Source organism: Python bivittatus, unplaced genomic scaffold (assembly GCF_059951505.1).
Source record: "Python bivittatus isolate LINGU-HERP-01145 unplaced genomic scaffold, Pbiv_v1 ctg000980_np1212, whole genome shotgun sequence".
Lineage (NCBI taxonomy): Eukaryota > Metazoa > Chordata > Lepidosauria > Squamata > Pythonidae > Python > Python bivittatus.
This window is the reverse complement of record NW_028277125.1, coordinates 46,911,982-46,927,966: the sequence shown is the minus strand read 5'-3', so window position 1 is coordinate 46,927,966 and position 15,985 is coordinate 46,911,982. Positions and strand designations below refer to the sequence as shown.

The window sequence follows — 15,985 nt, the reverse complement described above, 5'->3', positions numbered from 1 at the left end:
CGGTGATTGTAGTTAGACAGGAAGGAGGTTGAGTATGAGACACCAAATTGTTGTGATGTCTATTTTTTAACTCTGAGGGAATACTTCTCGTCATCCTTTGGATTATTGCATACAGTTCTTTGTGTCTAACAGCTGTTACAAGTAAAGGTTAAACAATGGAAAAAGTTGGGTTTCCATTCTCTCTTGTTACTGGCAGTTGCCAAGAAGCAGAATTCAGGTATTTGCATTATCTTATTTTATATGTGTATAATTAATTGGTTGTAATAGTTCAAGATAATAGGATAAAATTAGTCATTTTGCTACACACATTTTTACAAATAACTCTGTTTAAATATAGATGATGCGAGAAAGGATTTAGTGCTTTACTTTCTCTACTTTCAAAGACAGCTTTGTGTAAGGTTGGGATAAAAATATGGAAGTTAGGCCTCTATTTCTGTATTCTGATCTGCGACTGGACTTACTTTGGCTTCACTAGACATCTTTCTATATTTATATCACAGGCTTCACTGAACCAGTGTAAGATTGTAAAGTTCTCTGTCCTGAGGGTAAAAAAATAGATATAAAATGCAGACTGTGACTTTACCAGAGATTTGCTTTGCCTGTGAGAAGCATCCAAAGTGTGGAAACAAGAGATAGATGAAACTGATGTTTAAACACAATAATTTGAAGTCATTTAGGATTTGTCTTCCTATTATCAGATTATCAAAGTTACAAAGAATAAATTTCTAGATTTTCTAGATGAAAGTTACTATCAGCTTTTAAAAAATTAATTTAGAAGATTGTAGCCTAAGAATTTTACTTATATTTCAGGAGTAGTTTTTGTATGTTTAGTATTACTGTATACAAGTCCCATGCATTAAGAACTGAACACTTATTTTTTTTATGAATGTTTACCAGAGTGTAAAAGAAGTACATAGAAAATAGTTAAAAAAAAACAGATCTGAACACAGACAAGGTATCTGTGACTTAATAAAGAAGTGAGTAGCAGCTAATGCTTATGAAATGATGTTGTTAGTTCAAATACTACTTCTGATTTTGTTAAGCAATTTATTTACACCTTTTCATTCCACTAATGAAGTGGCCAACAGAAAAATTCTATTACTTATTTATCAGTTGATTTTTTTTCTTGATAAATGAAATTAAATATATAAAATAAAGAATGCAAGGCTAAGAATAATCCATGCTTGAACTTTGGAGCAGTTGCCTTTATTTAATTTCTTGGGCTGAATAAAAAAGTGGCAGTGTTTTTTCACAGTAGTAGAAGAAAGTATTTGTCTGCATATGTAATCATGATAATACATAATTGTGCAATCATCATTTTTCTGTGTATAATCATCCATATGAGAGTAATAGTCTTGTACTTACCTGCTTGATAATGCATCTGCCTATACTGCGGGCCCACTTTTCTGATATTCTAATTCTGTTAGTGATCTCTAAAGCTGTAAGATACACAATCAAATTCTTTTGCTGCATCTTGTAAATGAAGGGGTTACTGTGTCAAAATGTTGCTGTTCCTCAAGAATTGTGTGTTTAAGAATTTGTTGTTATATTTCTGGAGAGTTGCATGTAATTTCATAAATATTTCATATATTTACAGCAAAAATAAAAGCATTACCTGTTAAAAACACAGAATTGGAAGACTAGGTCACTGTAACACTATCTGCACAAATGAATGTGGTCATCTTATTGGGAGCATTTGGTATTGCATTCCTGCAATTTTCTTCTCAAGATTAAATGGGAATTTACAGGTGCAGGATTGAGAACATTGTGTAAAATGTACAGTTTAATCATTTGATGAAAAGCAGATTAAATTGTCATCTTTCTTTTGGTGTATTAAGGGAAGTAGAATAAGCTGTGCTACTTTTTCTTTTTTGCTTTTCCTGATTCTAACATAACTCTTAGTTTCAAACTGACATGTTGCAAGGTACCTTCTTAAAAATGTAGTTCTAGTTCTTAAATAGACTAAAAGGATTCCGTATAATAGTATCACTGTCATGTTCACCTTATAAGTAAAAGTAAAGTAAAAGTTTATATATAAAATGGTAAACTATTCTGGTTTTCTGTTGTTTCTACTCTGGTCCATGGAAAAGTAACAAATATAGGATGCTTATTAACTTTGACAAAAAGTAACAGTTAATCATCTTCTTTTAGCAAAGCAGTTTATAATAGTATTAAATTGCTATATATGTAAAAAAGATTATCATTTGGATTTTAATATTTTCTGAAAGGAATATCGAATTGGTGAAATATTATTATAGCCCTGTACCTCCTTATCTGAAAATAACTTCCACTGTATTCAAGAAGTGTTATTTCTTAATAATAAACATTAATCTGTAAAACATTGGCTATATTTGGACGATTACATTTTTAGTTTGACAAGCCAAATTGTCAGTGGCCTTCAAGCACACATACATAGCTGTTTTGTTTTTCCCTTTATATGAGTGAATAAACAAGGAGCATCCAGATTAGGTAATTTTGCCCCCCCCAATCCAGAATATATAAACCAATTTTAAACATGGGCTTCAAAATCTCTTTTGTAAACTGTTAATCTTGGATTCTTGGTTCAAATACAATGGTAAGTTATAGTTAATTACAGCTTCCTGGTTTTGTTTTCTTCATGTAAAGGATGCTGCTAAGTGGCTATCGGAACCCATTTATATCTTCATGTATTATTTAATTATCAGAATATAATTGTTAAAATACTTTTTTCCCTTCCTCTCTCTCAGGACTAGTTAGGATTTCAGACTCTGTTTTTAAAAACTTGTCTTGAATTAAAATACACAGTAGTTTTGATAAATAACAATCCTATTATATTCAAAGAATAAAGTAGTTGAGAAATGAAGTTTAAAAAACTGTTTCAAGTTTCACTTATACGGAAAATGATTTAAGAAAAATAGGATCCATTATTATGTACACAGTTTTAAATAGTGCCAATGTAAATTTGATTCACGTGTTTTAACACTTCTCATTTCTGTTAGAATTAATTGAGAATCTCAGAACCAGCATTATCTGTTCATTATCTCTATGAATTTTGAATTTGAATTTTAAAATTTGGTAAGAAAGAGAACTCTAGTTGGATAAATATTCAGTATTTTTGTTGTCAGGAAATTTAAAAAATGTTTCTTTTAAGGTAGAGGTGGGTAGCCCTTTTTGCGGCTGTGGACTACAGTTAATAAAATAATCAGGTTCTTACATGCAGAGAGCATGGTAGTGATGTGATTCTGGAAAGGAAATTATATCATTGCAGCTTTTGATTTTGCTTAAGTTTTTATATCCATAATTTTCATGATGCTAGCAATACTTTTGGTGAACTTTTCCAAATAAGCAAGTTTTATTTCATTTTATTTAGTAGATTTATATGGCCACCCATCTCAGATACATGATTCTGGGATGCTAACAATATTAAAAAATGGTAAAAACATATACAAAAAGCAGCCATAAAAAAATGATAAAAGCGAAGATCTGACATTCAGCACCACCATGAAATGGGTTCCATCCCACATTTGAGTTTGCCCAGAAATATCTAGGGAAGGGGTGGTATCAACCTATGAGCTGTATATAGCTTCCATGCAGCTCCTTTGTGACTTTGGAGCTCTCTCTTGAATGCTTTTTTGTCAGAATTGGGAGAAAAGGTAAATTCTGGTGTGTGTGTGTGTGTGTGTGTGTAATAGAAACCCAGACCACTGAGAATTTGCGGTTAATTATTTTCCTTTTGTTAATATTTTTGTCATTTCTCATTTTGATGATATCTTGTGCAGTGCAGTCCTGAATGCTAAAAGTTGATACAAAATGAAATGATATTACCAGAAGAAGATATGGTATCAGCTTATAAATGGCCGTATATACATATTGTACCATTACTGGAATTCCCTTACAATATTCTTTATTATTTAGGAATTAATGGAAATAGCATAGAAAAGTAAGTCCTGTGTTTCCATTTTAGTAGTGCATCAGAATCAAATATTACTTTTATTATGTAATTCAATTGGGGTTATCTGATTTGTGAGGTGGAGGATAAATGACTGGTAAATTGTATTCTTCCCATGAGACAGCTAATAGCCTTCTAGTAATAGCCCTGAATTAGACTCTATTGTAATGTAAGTGCCCTGACTGCTAAGGATCAAAGCTGTTTATCTAGGAGGATATCTAGTCCTGCGTCTTAGAGGATACAATGTAGGTTGGGCGGTATTTACCAGTGCCTTCCCTGCATTTGTGGAGAGATCAAAACAGGTACTGGTTTCAAGGAATATTTATCTATTGGTCTGTATCCCTATACAAGCCTGTATTCACTTTTTCCAAGTAACTTAAATACTTTTTCTCTAATCCTTACAAGCTAATTTTCTCCTATACTTATGTTCTTACTTTCAGACCCTATCACACTCAACATTTTGTGGAAGGACAAAGAGTAGGTTCAGTCCTCAATGGAATGTGCTTGCATTAAAAAAGTACACATATTTTCCTACATTTCAAGTGGTCTCCTGTGCATGTAAAAAACTATCATAACTGTTCAGTAGCCCTTATTTGCTGTCCTGCTGATCACCATGGGATTGTTTAATATTAAAAGACACCAAAATTTCTAGCTGGCATGGAGCAGGATCATTTTCTCTGAATTGAGTCTGGAGGACTCAAGTAGAAAAGAGACAAAGTATGTAGGAAAGAAAATGGACATTTTAAAACATCCCTTTCCTTGCTGTCCTTTTTTTGTTCATGTGTGCCTTCGAGTCAGTTTTGATTCCTAGTGACTACATAGACAAGTCCCTGCAGTTTTCTTGGCAAGGTTTTTCAGAAGTGGTTTGCCATTGCCTCCTTCCTAGGGCTGAGAGAGAGGGACTGGCCCAAGGTCACCCAGCTGGATTTGTGCCTAAGGCAGGACTAGAACTCACATTCTCCCAGTTTCTAGCCTGATGCCTTTACCACTACACCAAACTGGCTCTCCCTTGCTCTCCTAGATAGTGTCAAAATTACTCATTTTTTTAGATTAGCTGCATGAAGTAAGAAGTTTCTGGAAAATTAGAAAAGAAACATATATTATTCCTTCCATCTTACCTTATTGGAAGTAACCCTTCTAGTGCAGAGAGAACAATTCTTTAATTGTGTGATATGATTACTATCCCTGACTCTGTTCTCTCCAAACAGACTGTTGTTATGGACTTGAACATGAAATTGCTCCAGTCTCGTCTTTTTTCAGATGAGATTCCTAAACTGTTGTAAAAATTTGAGCTGAACTCATATTCCATGGACTGTTTGGAGTGGTTAATTTTATTTTAACTTACAAACTAATACCTATGTTTATATCTGGGAAATCCTCAGAGTGTATAGAACCACCCCCCCAGCCTTTTGGTAGTCTTCCTGTTGCCAAACAGAGACCAAACCATCTAACTTGTGTATGAGAAAGATTAATAATCTCTTGTTTACTCAAACCATGATGATATTTAGCAATGCTGCCTTTCTGTTGATATCCAAGGGCTCTGGGGTGCATCATGTCTTTGCAGTATTTCTTCTGTCTGGAGTGCCTCTTGTATATTCTGATGCTAACTGTTGTGTAACTTTTGTCATGTTTAACTCCCTGTCTGTTCCCCTCCCATCCCATTCCACTGTTGTACTTTCTATGCTTCAGTGCCAAAACAGGCAGCTTGCCAGGAAATTGTGACTCTTAGAACGGCATGGAAAGTTAAGGGTAAAACATATAGCCAGAGAAATTCTATTCCAAATGGAAATGTATTGAACAGTGGTATCCAGTAACTTATTAAATTAGCTGCAGATCTATGTTCTGTAGCACTGTTTAAAGAAATACGTGGCATCTCCTGGTTTGTTTCACATATAATGCTATGCTGAAGTCAAGCCAGAAAAAAGCAAAATTGCTTATATGTGGGGGAAGGGAGCCTTTTAAAAAATAGGTAACATGATCAGGCTGAATTTGACAGCTACAAATTTTACAAGAGGAGCCTCCAAATAAGATGATGAGGTAAGTTTGCTAGTACAGGAATATAATAGTTTGACCTTAGATGTTAATGGTTTGCAATTCAAATGTTCACATTTATAAATTGCCTTGTAGTGAAAGTAGCTGTTTATGCAGCGCTTGGATTCTGGAAGGGAAATTCTGAGGTTAGAAGCAGTTAATAATTCTCTATTTTTGGATGTATTTGTTTGCTTTTTTAATATTCAACAAACTGTATAATTTTGTATAAATGAAATATTACTTTACTCTTCCATATCCTATAAATCTAAAAAGAAAATTCAAGTAAAACCTGAAGATAAAAAATGCCTGTTAGTGGCTTTATAATTGACTACTGTATTTATTTCATAAATAAAAAAGCCTTATTCCAGAAGTTTGGATTGACTAATTCATCTGAATTTTTTCAAAAATGTAATTGTAATTTTGTTAACTTTGCCTTATGACAGAATATTAGCTGCATATTTTCAGTACTTTATTTAACAAGCAACAATGCAATCACTATTCCAAAGTATATTTTCTATACAGGTAATTTCCTTGTTTCATGATATGTATAATAGCAGGGCAATTTTTAAAAAAATTAATGCAAGATCTTCAAAGGGGTTTCCTTTAATTTTTGAAAGACACCAGAAAGAACTGAATTACTGAACTGAATCAGCAATTAGATTAGCTGGTAGTATATAGCACAGTAAAGAGAGGAGGCAAGCTTCTGCTATTAATTTACTTAGTGCCATCAGAAAATTTAGATTTGAATGTCTCAGACTGATTCACTGTTGTCCTGGAATGAGCCCTGCAGGAAATATGTGCCGTAATCTATTACAAAGGTGAGCAGTGGCTGACTGGTGGATACATGGGCTGGATTTACATGATGGTTTGATCATTGATTCTGGTGTTGAACTGCAGTCAAAAGTACTTACTATAGTTCTTTTTAACAAACGTCTTGAAGGATAATACTTGGCTGAAGGATCTAAACTCTTCCTTCATTTCCCCTTTTGCTTTAAGTTTTGGCTTACTCTAAATCTAGCTGTCATTAGGGGTAAGGCCAAGAGGGGAGTTAGAGGAAGTCATGGGGCAAGCCTAGGCAAATTAGATTCAGATAAATTGCCAGAGAGTCCAGCACTTCTTAAATGCAGTCAGACCCAAGGATGGACAGACTGAAAGACATGGAGGTTAAACTGAAAGAGGCAAGTAGAGAATGCAGGGACACTAGAAAGGCAAGTGCATGGTGTGACAAGATTGAGATGTAACAAACACTGCACTAGTATGCTATTTACTGGATGAAATGTTAAAGGAGAAAATGGAAGTTTACTGTGGATAGTAGAATTCTTTAGAATTGGTATGATCTAGCTGGGAAAGGTCTGAATTCAAATTAAGGAAGACTTTGGTTTATGTGGTAGATGAGGCATCATCTGACAAGCATTTTTTAAAATTTCTATCAGACTTTATTATTTAAAAAATCCTTAGAATATTGCCTTCAACTGAAATAATACTTTTGAATACAAGTAGTCCCTGGGTTAAAAACACCGGGGTTACAGATGACCCATAGTTAAGAACGGAGCCTACTATAGCAAAATTTGTGTTAAATACACAATGATTCAAGTTAAATACACAATGGTTTGTTCGAGTTCATTATACAATACTACTAATAAGTATTATACAATAATACTGTTCTGGCTTACACACAAATTCACCTTAAGGACAGATCTTGGAAATGGAACTCGTTCTTAAATTGAGGACTACCTCTATAAAGTTGCTGGTGCAGGAATTGGGTTTAAATAATTTAATGAACAGTATGTATTTATATATTGATGGGATTGGAGTGTAATTGCTATGGCTTTTTTTATCGTAGATTCTTTAATGATACAATGATATAGGCTTGATTTTTAGAAGAATTTTAATATTAAACAATTTTATGTAATTAGTAGGCAAACTATCAATCCACAACCAGTATGCCACCTACTTGGCACATTGCTTTTATTTTCTTTGAGTTAAAAAAAACCTTGCATAGTATTTCTTCCTTTTTTCTTTGATTTTTGATTTGGTATCTACAATTTGCATTTATTCTGTTTGGTTCACACACATAGTGTAAAAATGAAAAATCCGTCTCTCTTAAGAATCTTTTAAATACAACTGCTGTTGATATAACATCCAGCAATGTTGTTGCATTTAGGAGATTAACAGTCCAGTTCTATACAGTACTAAGTTATTCCCAGATGAGTCTACTGAGTCCAGTGGCATTTGCTTCAAAGTGAATGTGCCCAGGATCACTAGAAAAGCGTCTGTCATTTTGTCCCTTGGCATGTTCCCTTAATAACTCTTGGATGCTTTGAAGCATATATGTTCCTCATGCGGTTTAATCAGATTTCATATCAACAATACTTACTATTGGTTTTCTTACCTTTTTTTTTTTTTTTGGCAGGGTTTTTGTGAATAGAAGTCTAGCCATGGAAAAAATAAAGTGCTTTGGATTTGATATGGATTATACCTTAGCTGGTATGTATACAAATCTGTGTTTCATAACTGAGCCTTATTGCTAACAAAAGCAAGAATGTATTAATATATTTTGGGATAGTAAGTACTTATTTAAGGAACTACTGAAACTCTGTGTAAGCAATTTATAGAGAAAACTAAAGAACAGACAGCAGTTGACTACATTTGTATCATTTTGTCTAAATCCTGCCCATTTTGCTGAAGTCAGTTTATTCTAATAAATGAACAGAAATAAACCTCATCTCTACGCACAGATAATAAATCTTAGTTATTTTTTTCAACACCATTCTTTATCCTAGATCACATAGTTTCCTCTTGTCCTCACGTCTGCAAAGTTTAGTTTTTTATTTTCTTTTACCATACAGATTTCTTCTGACTAATTTTCATCTGTTTAACTTCTCTAAGACTTGGCCCTTTTACTTTTGATTTTTATTACTACCATTGGAATGGTCTATTCTCTTATGGTTTAGGATTGGATTCTCTAATGCCTTGCTGATTGTCTCTCTGTTTCTTCTTAAACCACTTTTGTTTGTGCTACATGAATTGCTTGAATTGTCTATTTTTTAATACTGTTTTTTGCTCTGGTCATTCAACTTACTATACTCTTCATGCTTCCCCAACTTCATTTTAGCTTGAGAGGAGTGTGCTTTGCACTGTCTGCTCTCTTTTCCTACCTCAACACATTTCTTTCTTACACATTTTCTTTCTACTGCTTGCTGGAATGACTTTTTACCTGATTTGCAACATGCTGTGATTTCTGTCATTATTGAAATGTCTTTAGAGTGACATTTCTGCTCAAGCATTGCATCACGGAATAGCTTCTTCTCTCTTTTCTTCATGATGCCCTCTTTTAGAAGTGACCAGTAGAAACATAGTTCACCCAACTAATGCCAGGCAGAATTGATTGAAACCATAATTTTTCATGGTTCATATTTATAAGTGCTGGCTTCAGAGGAGGATGACCAGTTATCCTGAAGTTATTATTATTGCTTACATCTTCTAATTTCAATAATATTTATTTGTCTTGGCACTATCATCTTGCAACCATTTGTAGAATAAATTGTCCAAAAGTTGGCAAACACATGTGTGTTGCTTTTTAAAGGAATTTAATTAATTGATAGTAATTAGTGTTTTGCATGTTATGCACTAAAACTGAGTATTACATTTTGGAAACTTTGACTTGATTATGGACTTGTTATGGTTAAATGCACAAAGACACAAATATAACACAAATGTTGTTACAATAATCCCTGGTTTTCCTTTGATATTTTTGTTTTCTCTAGGGAATAAAAATGCATTTTTACAAATGCATAAAAATTGGAATATAGTAGCATTTCAGGTTAAAAGATTGAAAATATTTCTAGGTGCCTAGTCCTCTAACTTGCCATTGCATGCTGCTAACTCAATAAAAAAATTACTATGCTGTAACTTTTTGCTCTCATGTTGAAAATTATGTATACCACATGGAATGGGGTGATTTGAGATGGTTTTGTACTTGGTTGTGTGGTGGTGGTGAAGATGTATAACTCCTTCTGTTGGTGATTCAGAATCCATTGTGGAACTTCAGCTCTGATATATAGCTTGGGGACTCAGTATTCAGGAAAGGCAGGGCATTGTATTATGCACTAAACCAGGGCTTTATTATTATTTTTTAAATAGCACCTTTGGTATTTGCTCATATTATAGAAACAGGAGTTTTGGATTAGGAGTTTGACATTGTATCTTAGAATCAATCACTCGAATCATGGTAAGTGACAAGATGGGGTAGACAGTGGTGTTATGATAGCCCTGCTTTCGCTACCACTGCAATTGACATGCATTGTTGCCCAAGATCTCTTTTTATGCATTTGGGTATGCAATAGTTGTAAGTGTGTGAAATGTTCCATTTTGGAGACAGAGTGTTCCAAGGAATTTTGAAACATTCCATTCTTCCTCTGGACAGTGCTGATTCAGCTGCTCTGGGAGCAGTCCTGCAATTGTTTGGAAGTGAAATGTGCTCTCTAAGGAGATGTTCCTGGCTTCTACTGTCTTGCTATTTAACAAGATGGTAAAAGCACATCTATTTTACCAAGCTTTAAATGGTTAATTATTGTAATGATTTGTTTTAATTTGATTTTGATTTTAATTGGGTTAATTTTGTTATGGTCTGTATCTTTTATTCTTACTGGCTGCTTTGAGTGTTGGAATAAACAGAAAGGTAGGGTATAAATTCAATATAATGGTACATGGTTTTCCAGATATATAAATTGATAGAAGTGGCTTGTGGTCCAGAAGAAAAATGGAACATCTGCACATCCCTAATATGCAGTGGCAGTGTGATGGAATGGAATTATGAAGGCCAGGCTCAGGGAGATAAACATTTTCTTAGCTCGCCGGAGGAGCGTGGGAGCTACAAGAGGATGAGACTGGCACCTCCCTGAGGAATTCACACTGTTGTGGCTGGCTGACTAGGGAGATGGGGTTTTCAATCTGGGAAGATTGATGTCAGGCCTAGTCCAAGGAACTCCAAGAGACAATGCAAATTCAATTCAGCTATGTTTATTAGCTACAATCTCTAGCAAGAATCTTCCCAGACTGAAAACCCCATCTCCCAAGTTAGACAGCCACAACAGTGTGAATTCCTCAGGGAGGTGCCAGTCTCATCCTCTTGTAGCTCCCACGCTCCTCCGGCGAGCTAAGAAAATGTTTATCTCCCTGAGCCTGGCCTTCATAATTCCATTCCATCACAGGCAGTCTTGTTGTGAATAAGCAATTTAAATTTCTAGTTTCTCAGTACCTTCTGTTGTTCATGCTACAGCTGTATGTCAATTTAATAGGCAATATCACCTGAGAGATTGAGTCGAGGACGGAGTTTTGTTCAAATTGTACTTACAATCACTGGATTACTGGAAGACTTGCAAAATGGTCTGAGCAAATGGCTGCTATTCTAAAAAGACTAATTGAAGATCAGTGTACTAATTTCTCGAAAATTCAGGATACCATATCCCTCTGTAAAGGTTACCTATCCTGAAACTTTATCTAGAGATGTTAATTCTCAGGGAAAAAAGAAGAAACCATTTTACACCATTTTTTCCCCATTTCTGTCAATTTTTGATCCTAGGAAGATAACATCTGGTTGCTACTTATATTCTGCATATAAGGTAAATAAATGAGGTGAAAATATACAACATTGGCACATTCCTTTCCCCATTTTGAGCCATTTAGTTGCTTCATATTGCATTCTAACTAAGGCTTCCTGGTTATTACAGTAATTTTTCAATAGGAAAATGAGGTGTTCTGGTAGACCATGTTTTAAGGACTATCCACACTATGTTCATTCTATCCTGTCAAAAGCCATTGTATAATCAGTAAAACAAAAATAGATATCTTTTTGCCCCCCCCCCCTTTTCCATTATCTGTTGGGTATTACCCAAGTTATCTTGGGTGCCATCACCTCTTCTGAATCCAGTTTGTACACCTGGAAGTTCTCGTTCCATGTATTGTTGAAGTCTGGGTTGTGGAATATTGGGCATTAACTTACTAGGATGTGAAATTGATGTAGTTGTTTATTAGTTAGAATATTCTTTAGCATTACCTTTTTATGCTACTCAAATATAAATGGATCTTTTCCACTTCTTTGGCTACAGTTGTTTTCCATACTTGCTTACAAAACCCTTTTCTGCATCATCTTGTCAGATTTTACAGAGTTCTGCTGGTATGTCACCAATTCCTGAAGCACTGGGTTAACGATATTTTCTAGGGCCAATTTAACTTCACTTTCCAGAATGTCTGATTCTAGTTCAGTGATCAAATACAGTAATATATTAGCTAACTATCAGACATCTTATTTGTTAAGTATAGATATAGCTTCAGCATTTCTGAAAAAGATAATTGCAAATCCATAAGATATTGACATTAAATCATTTTAGTTGCAGTAACTCATTACATATGATCAAGTATATATAACCAGGAGATGGTGAAAGGTACACACATTCCTTAAAAGTTAACCAAAGAATTCTTGATTTAACTACACTAGTTTCAGAGAATGTGATTCAGTACAAATGTATAATGTTGAGCTTATCTGTATGCCTTTGGCTGTTGGTATACACTTTTTTTCAGAATACATAGCAAAAGTAATGGAATTTTGGAGATTTTCCAGTACTTGACATACTTTTCCTAAAATCTTGAATCATGAAATCACTTTACCATCTGTAGCCATCTGTGTTTAGGACATTCTCCCATTCCCCAGGAATCCCTGTACTCCGTTTTGTATTGTTCAAGAATGTCTGAAGCCCAGAAAAGCTTTTCAGGATGTTCAGTTAACTATAAGAGGAGGAGTAATGGTCAGTAAAGACTAGGAATTTGTTATTTGTTTGTTTATTTAATTCAGCTTAGATTCACAGGATCATTGTTGAAAAGTGGAGAGAAAATAAATAATGGCTAGCGAAGGAACAGTGATGGGTTGAGAGACAAAGTAGCACAAATAAAGTCACTTTGCATCTGGCAGAAACATAAAGTTGACCAACTTACTATCTACAGTAAATCTGGAAAGTTAGTAACAAGTTAATCAAGACTCTGTTACATTTCTGCTTGGGAAGAGAAAGAGTCTACATCTTAACAATTAATCCTTTATGACTTTCATGAAAAAATATAATTACTGGTATTTGTATGTGTTGTGTGTTTTTTTTTAATATGAAACTCTTTGAGTAGAATATGAGGAAAACTTTCAGATGAAAAGATTTAAATATATGTGTGCTAAAGCCAAAACATATGGCACGTGATAGACATGACAGGAGTGTGTTGTTCTTTTTTGGGAGGGGGGCATGCTGTTATAGTGCTATACTGGCCAACCGTAGAAGGGTAGAGTTATGATAGATGAAATTTTTATTGCAAATAAAATAAGTCGAGAACAAATGGATGGGATCCTTTATATAGAGAGAAGAAACTGCGATAATACAATTTAATTATACTTGTACCTTACTTTTTAGCCATAATGGCTCAGGGTGATTTATACATAAATATAGTTCATATTTATATAGTTAATTAGCTAACAGTTAAGAAATAGTACCAAAATTGAATGATAGACTTTGGCAGAAAAAAGATAAAATTGGAGGTAAGGTCTGAGGAACAAGGGGATTTTGGAGTCAGTTGGAATGGAAATCCTAAAGATTGTGCCAAGGAAAAGAGCAGAACGTATTAAATTTATCAGGTAAAATATTTAAACTTTTTCATGTTCAGAAATGTCTGTTAGCAATATCAGATAGTCCTCCAGGAGGCCTCCTGCTAACCTTTTCAATATCATATTGGAGAGGGGGGGAAATTATGCTGTGGAGAATTGCCAATTCTTTTTGCCAATTTTTGATAGCGTAGTCTTGAAGTGTTGAGTGGCTACAAAGGAATGCCGGGGGCCACATGTGGCCCAGCAGTTGAGGAATGTTGCTATTAAACTTAAAAGCAGAGTCTAGTAAAAGCAGAAACTAGATTGAACATTGTTGCCAGATTTTGTTTCAACAGGAATATTATTTCATATTTGTGTGGTTAATTTTGACACTGAAGCTTCTCTTTGCCACAGTTAAAAGGGAATTGGAATCTGCTTTTGAGAGGAGAGGGATGGGAGTAGAAGGTGCTTGTTTTCACAGCTGGCTTTTAATCTATATAGCAAGGTTAAAGAAGAGTCATCGTTCTCTCTGCAGTAGCTGTAAGTGAAGCCAAAATAGTAAGAAGTGCCTTTCGTTCTGGAATTACATGTTTTAAGTTTATGTGCATTCTTCTTGCGTATATAGTCATATAGCAGCATGTCTGAGTTTTATCTATGGAATTGCTCTTATGTTTAGAAATATGGAAACATCTCACTTGAATTTTAGTAATTTACAACATTTATTTATTTTATTTATATGTTAAATTTATATCATACAGTCCATCACATGTTTACTCAGAAATGGCACATAAACATCATTTAGTCTAATATAATTAGGCATATCTTTGGTAATGTATCAGGTGATCTTTCTTTCAGAGGTAAATATTATGAAAGCTATTGCTTCGTCTTCCTATTTCATCTCTCTGTCAGTGTTTCTCAATGTACTTCTGCATTTACAAGAAATTTAAAGAGATAAGCACAACAAAAACTATTGAGAAAGCCATGAGATCTCATAATTTTAAAAATAAAAAACTCCCATTCTTCCCAAATGGGACTTGCCCATTTTGCATGAAGTGCATTCCCATTGTAACCCTTATCCTCTCCAAATGTGTTAAGTGCAGTCATCAGTCACCAATCAGTTATCACCTCCTGAGCTTAATAGTTTTTTATTATCAATATTCTTAATTATTTTATTCGATACTCCCATAAGTTATTGTGGACTATTACCATTTCAATATTTATTTCAACATATGTCTCAATAAACAGATGTATGATTTTCTTTCAGAATTCTGACATGAGTATTATATATACACTGTTATTCTCTTTCCTTCCAATGTGCACTAAACTGGCTTTTGTGGTAGAGGAATTGGGAAAAAGGCAAATATTCTAATTAAACTAGGTCACATAGAACAAATAATTGACCTCGAATTGATAAGTTAATGTTTTATTATAAGTTCTACATTGCTGCTGGAGTAATACTATGGATTTGGGTCAAATTTTTTAAAAATTTTTATAGGAGCATAATCAAATATATATAATATCTGAATATTTTACACACACACACACACACACATATATATATATATGAATTATTTGAATATATAAATAAAACAACATCTCTGTGCTCAAGCCTTCTGCAATTTTTCTGTTTTTAAATCTGAGAGAGTTTTGTCATTTGAATATGGAATTTTGCCTATAGATTAGCAAATATAAACCATGTCTCTTTGGCTGGTTTTTGGTAGTTCTCAAGTCAGTAGCTCAGGCTATATGCTTTTATGTTTTAAAAGCATGTCTGAATGCACTGAATTAGATGTGTATTCAGTGATCTATTTTGCTGGAGTTTTTCCTAAATGCTTAAGTGAACTTCACATTATACTGGTGAAACAACATATGTATTACACTGGTGAATATTGGTATGAAGGGCCAGTGATGGGCCCCATGACACAATTAATTTATATATAGCTCTCAGTATGCATGATGCTTTTCAGAATAATAACATAAAGACAAATCCTTGCTATAAGATTATAATCTAAAGTGGATCCAAAGAAAGCAACACAGAAAGGTGGTGGTGGGAGATGGAGGTGAGGATAAACAAGGAATGAATGTAAGTTTATGTATACTTGATTTCAGAATGTGGTAAGAACTGCCAGTTTTTCTTTCTGTGGGGAAAAGTTAGATTTAAGAAAGCAGCTTGCACTGTTCCTTAGAAATTTTGTAAAACTATAATTTATGTAGCTGTTAAATGAGAGCTGTGTTGTATGTGCATCCTCATGTGTGTTACGTGCAAAGTGTTTGGGGTTGCACAAACCCCACAGCCTTCTATGGGAATAGTACACATGCTTGGACTTTGTGTAAAAAATGGTTGGAGAGAGAGTGCTTGGCTGTGGTCGCTTCACAAATTAATGTGTCGCACCAGATTTGAGCCG

General features: G+C 34.2%; 1 protein-coding gene across 7 annotated transcripts in view; it reads left to right on the top strand.

Annotated features, from left to right (window-relative positions):
* Positions 1–15,985, top strand: part of NT5C2 (5'-nucleotidase, cytosolic II) — a 77,480-nt gene that overhangs the window by 27,160 nt on the left and 34,335 nt on the right. For 5 of the 7 annotated variants that reach the window (XM_088131699.1, XM_088131698.1, XM_088131700.1 and 2 more), the window contains exon 3: positions 8,373–8,446. In XM_088131699.1, coding sequence (XP_087987825.1) covers positions 8,373–8,446 — 74 coding nt within the window. Of the gene's footprint in view, positions 1–5,617; positions 5,966–7,097; positions 7,138–8,372; positions 8,447–15,985 lie in introns of those variants that run through there. The other 2 variants (XM_025169169.2, XM_088131702.1) reach the window with 2 other exon arrangements.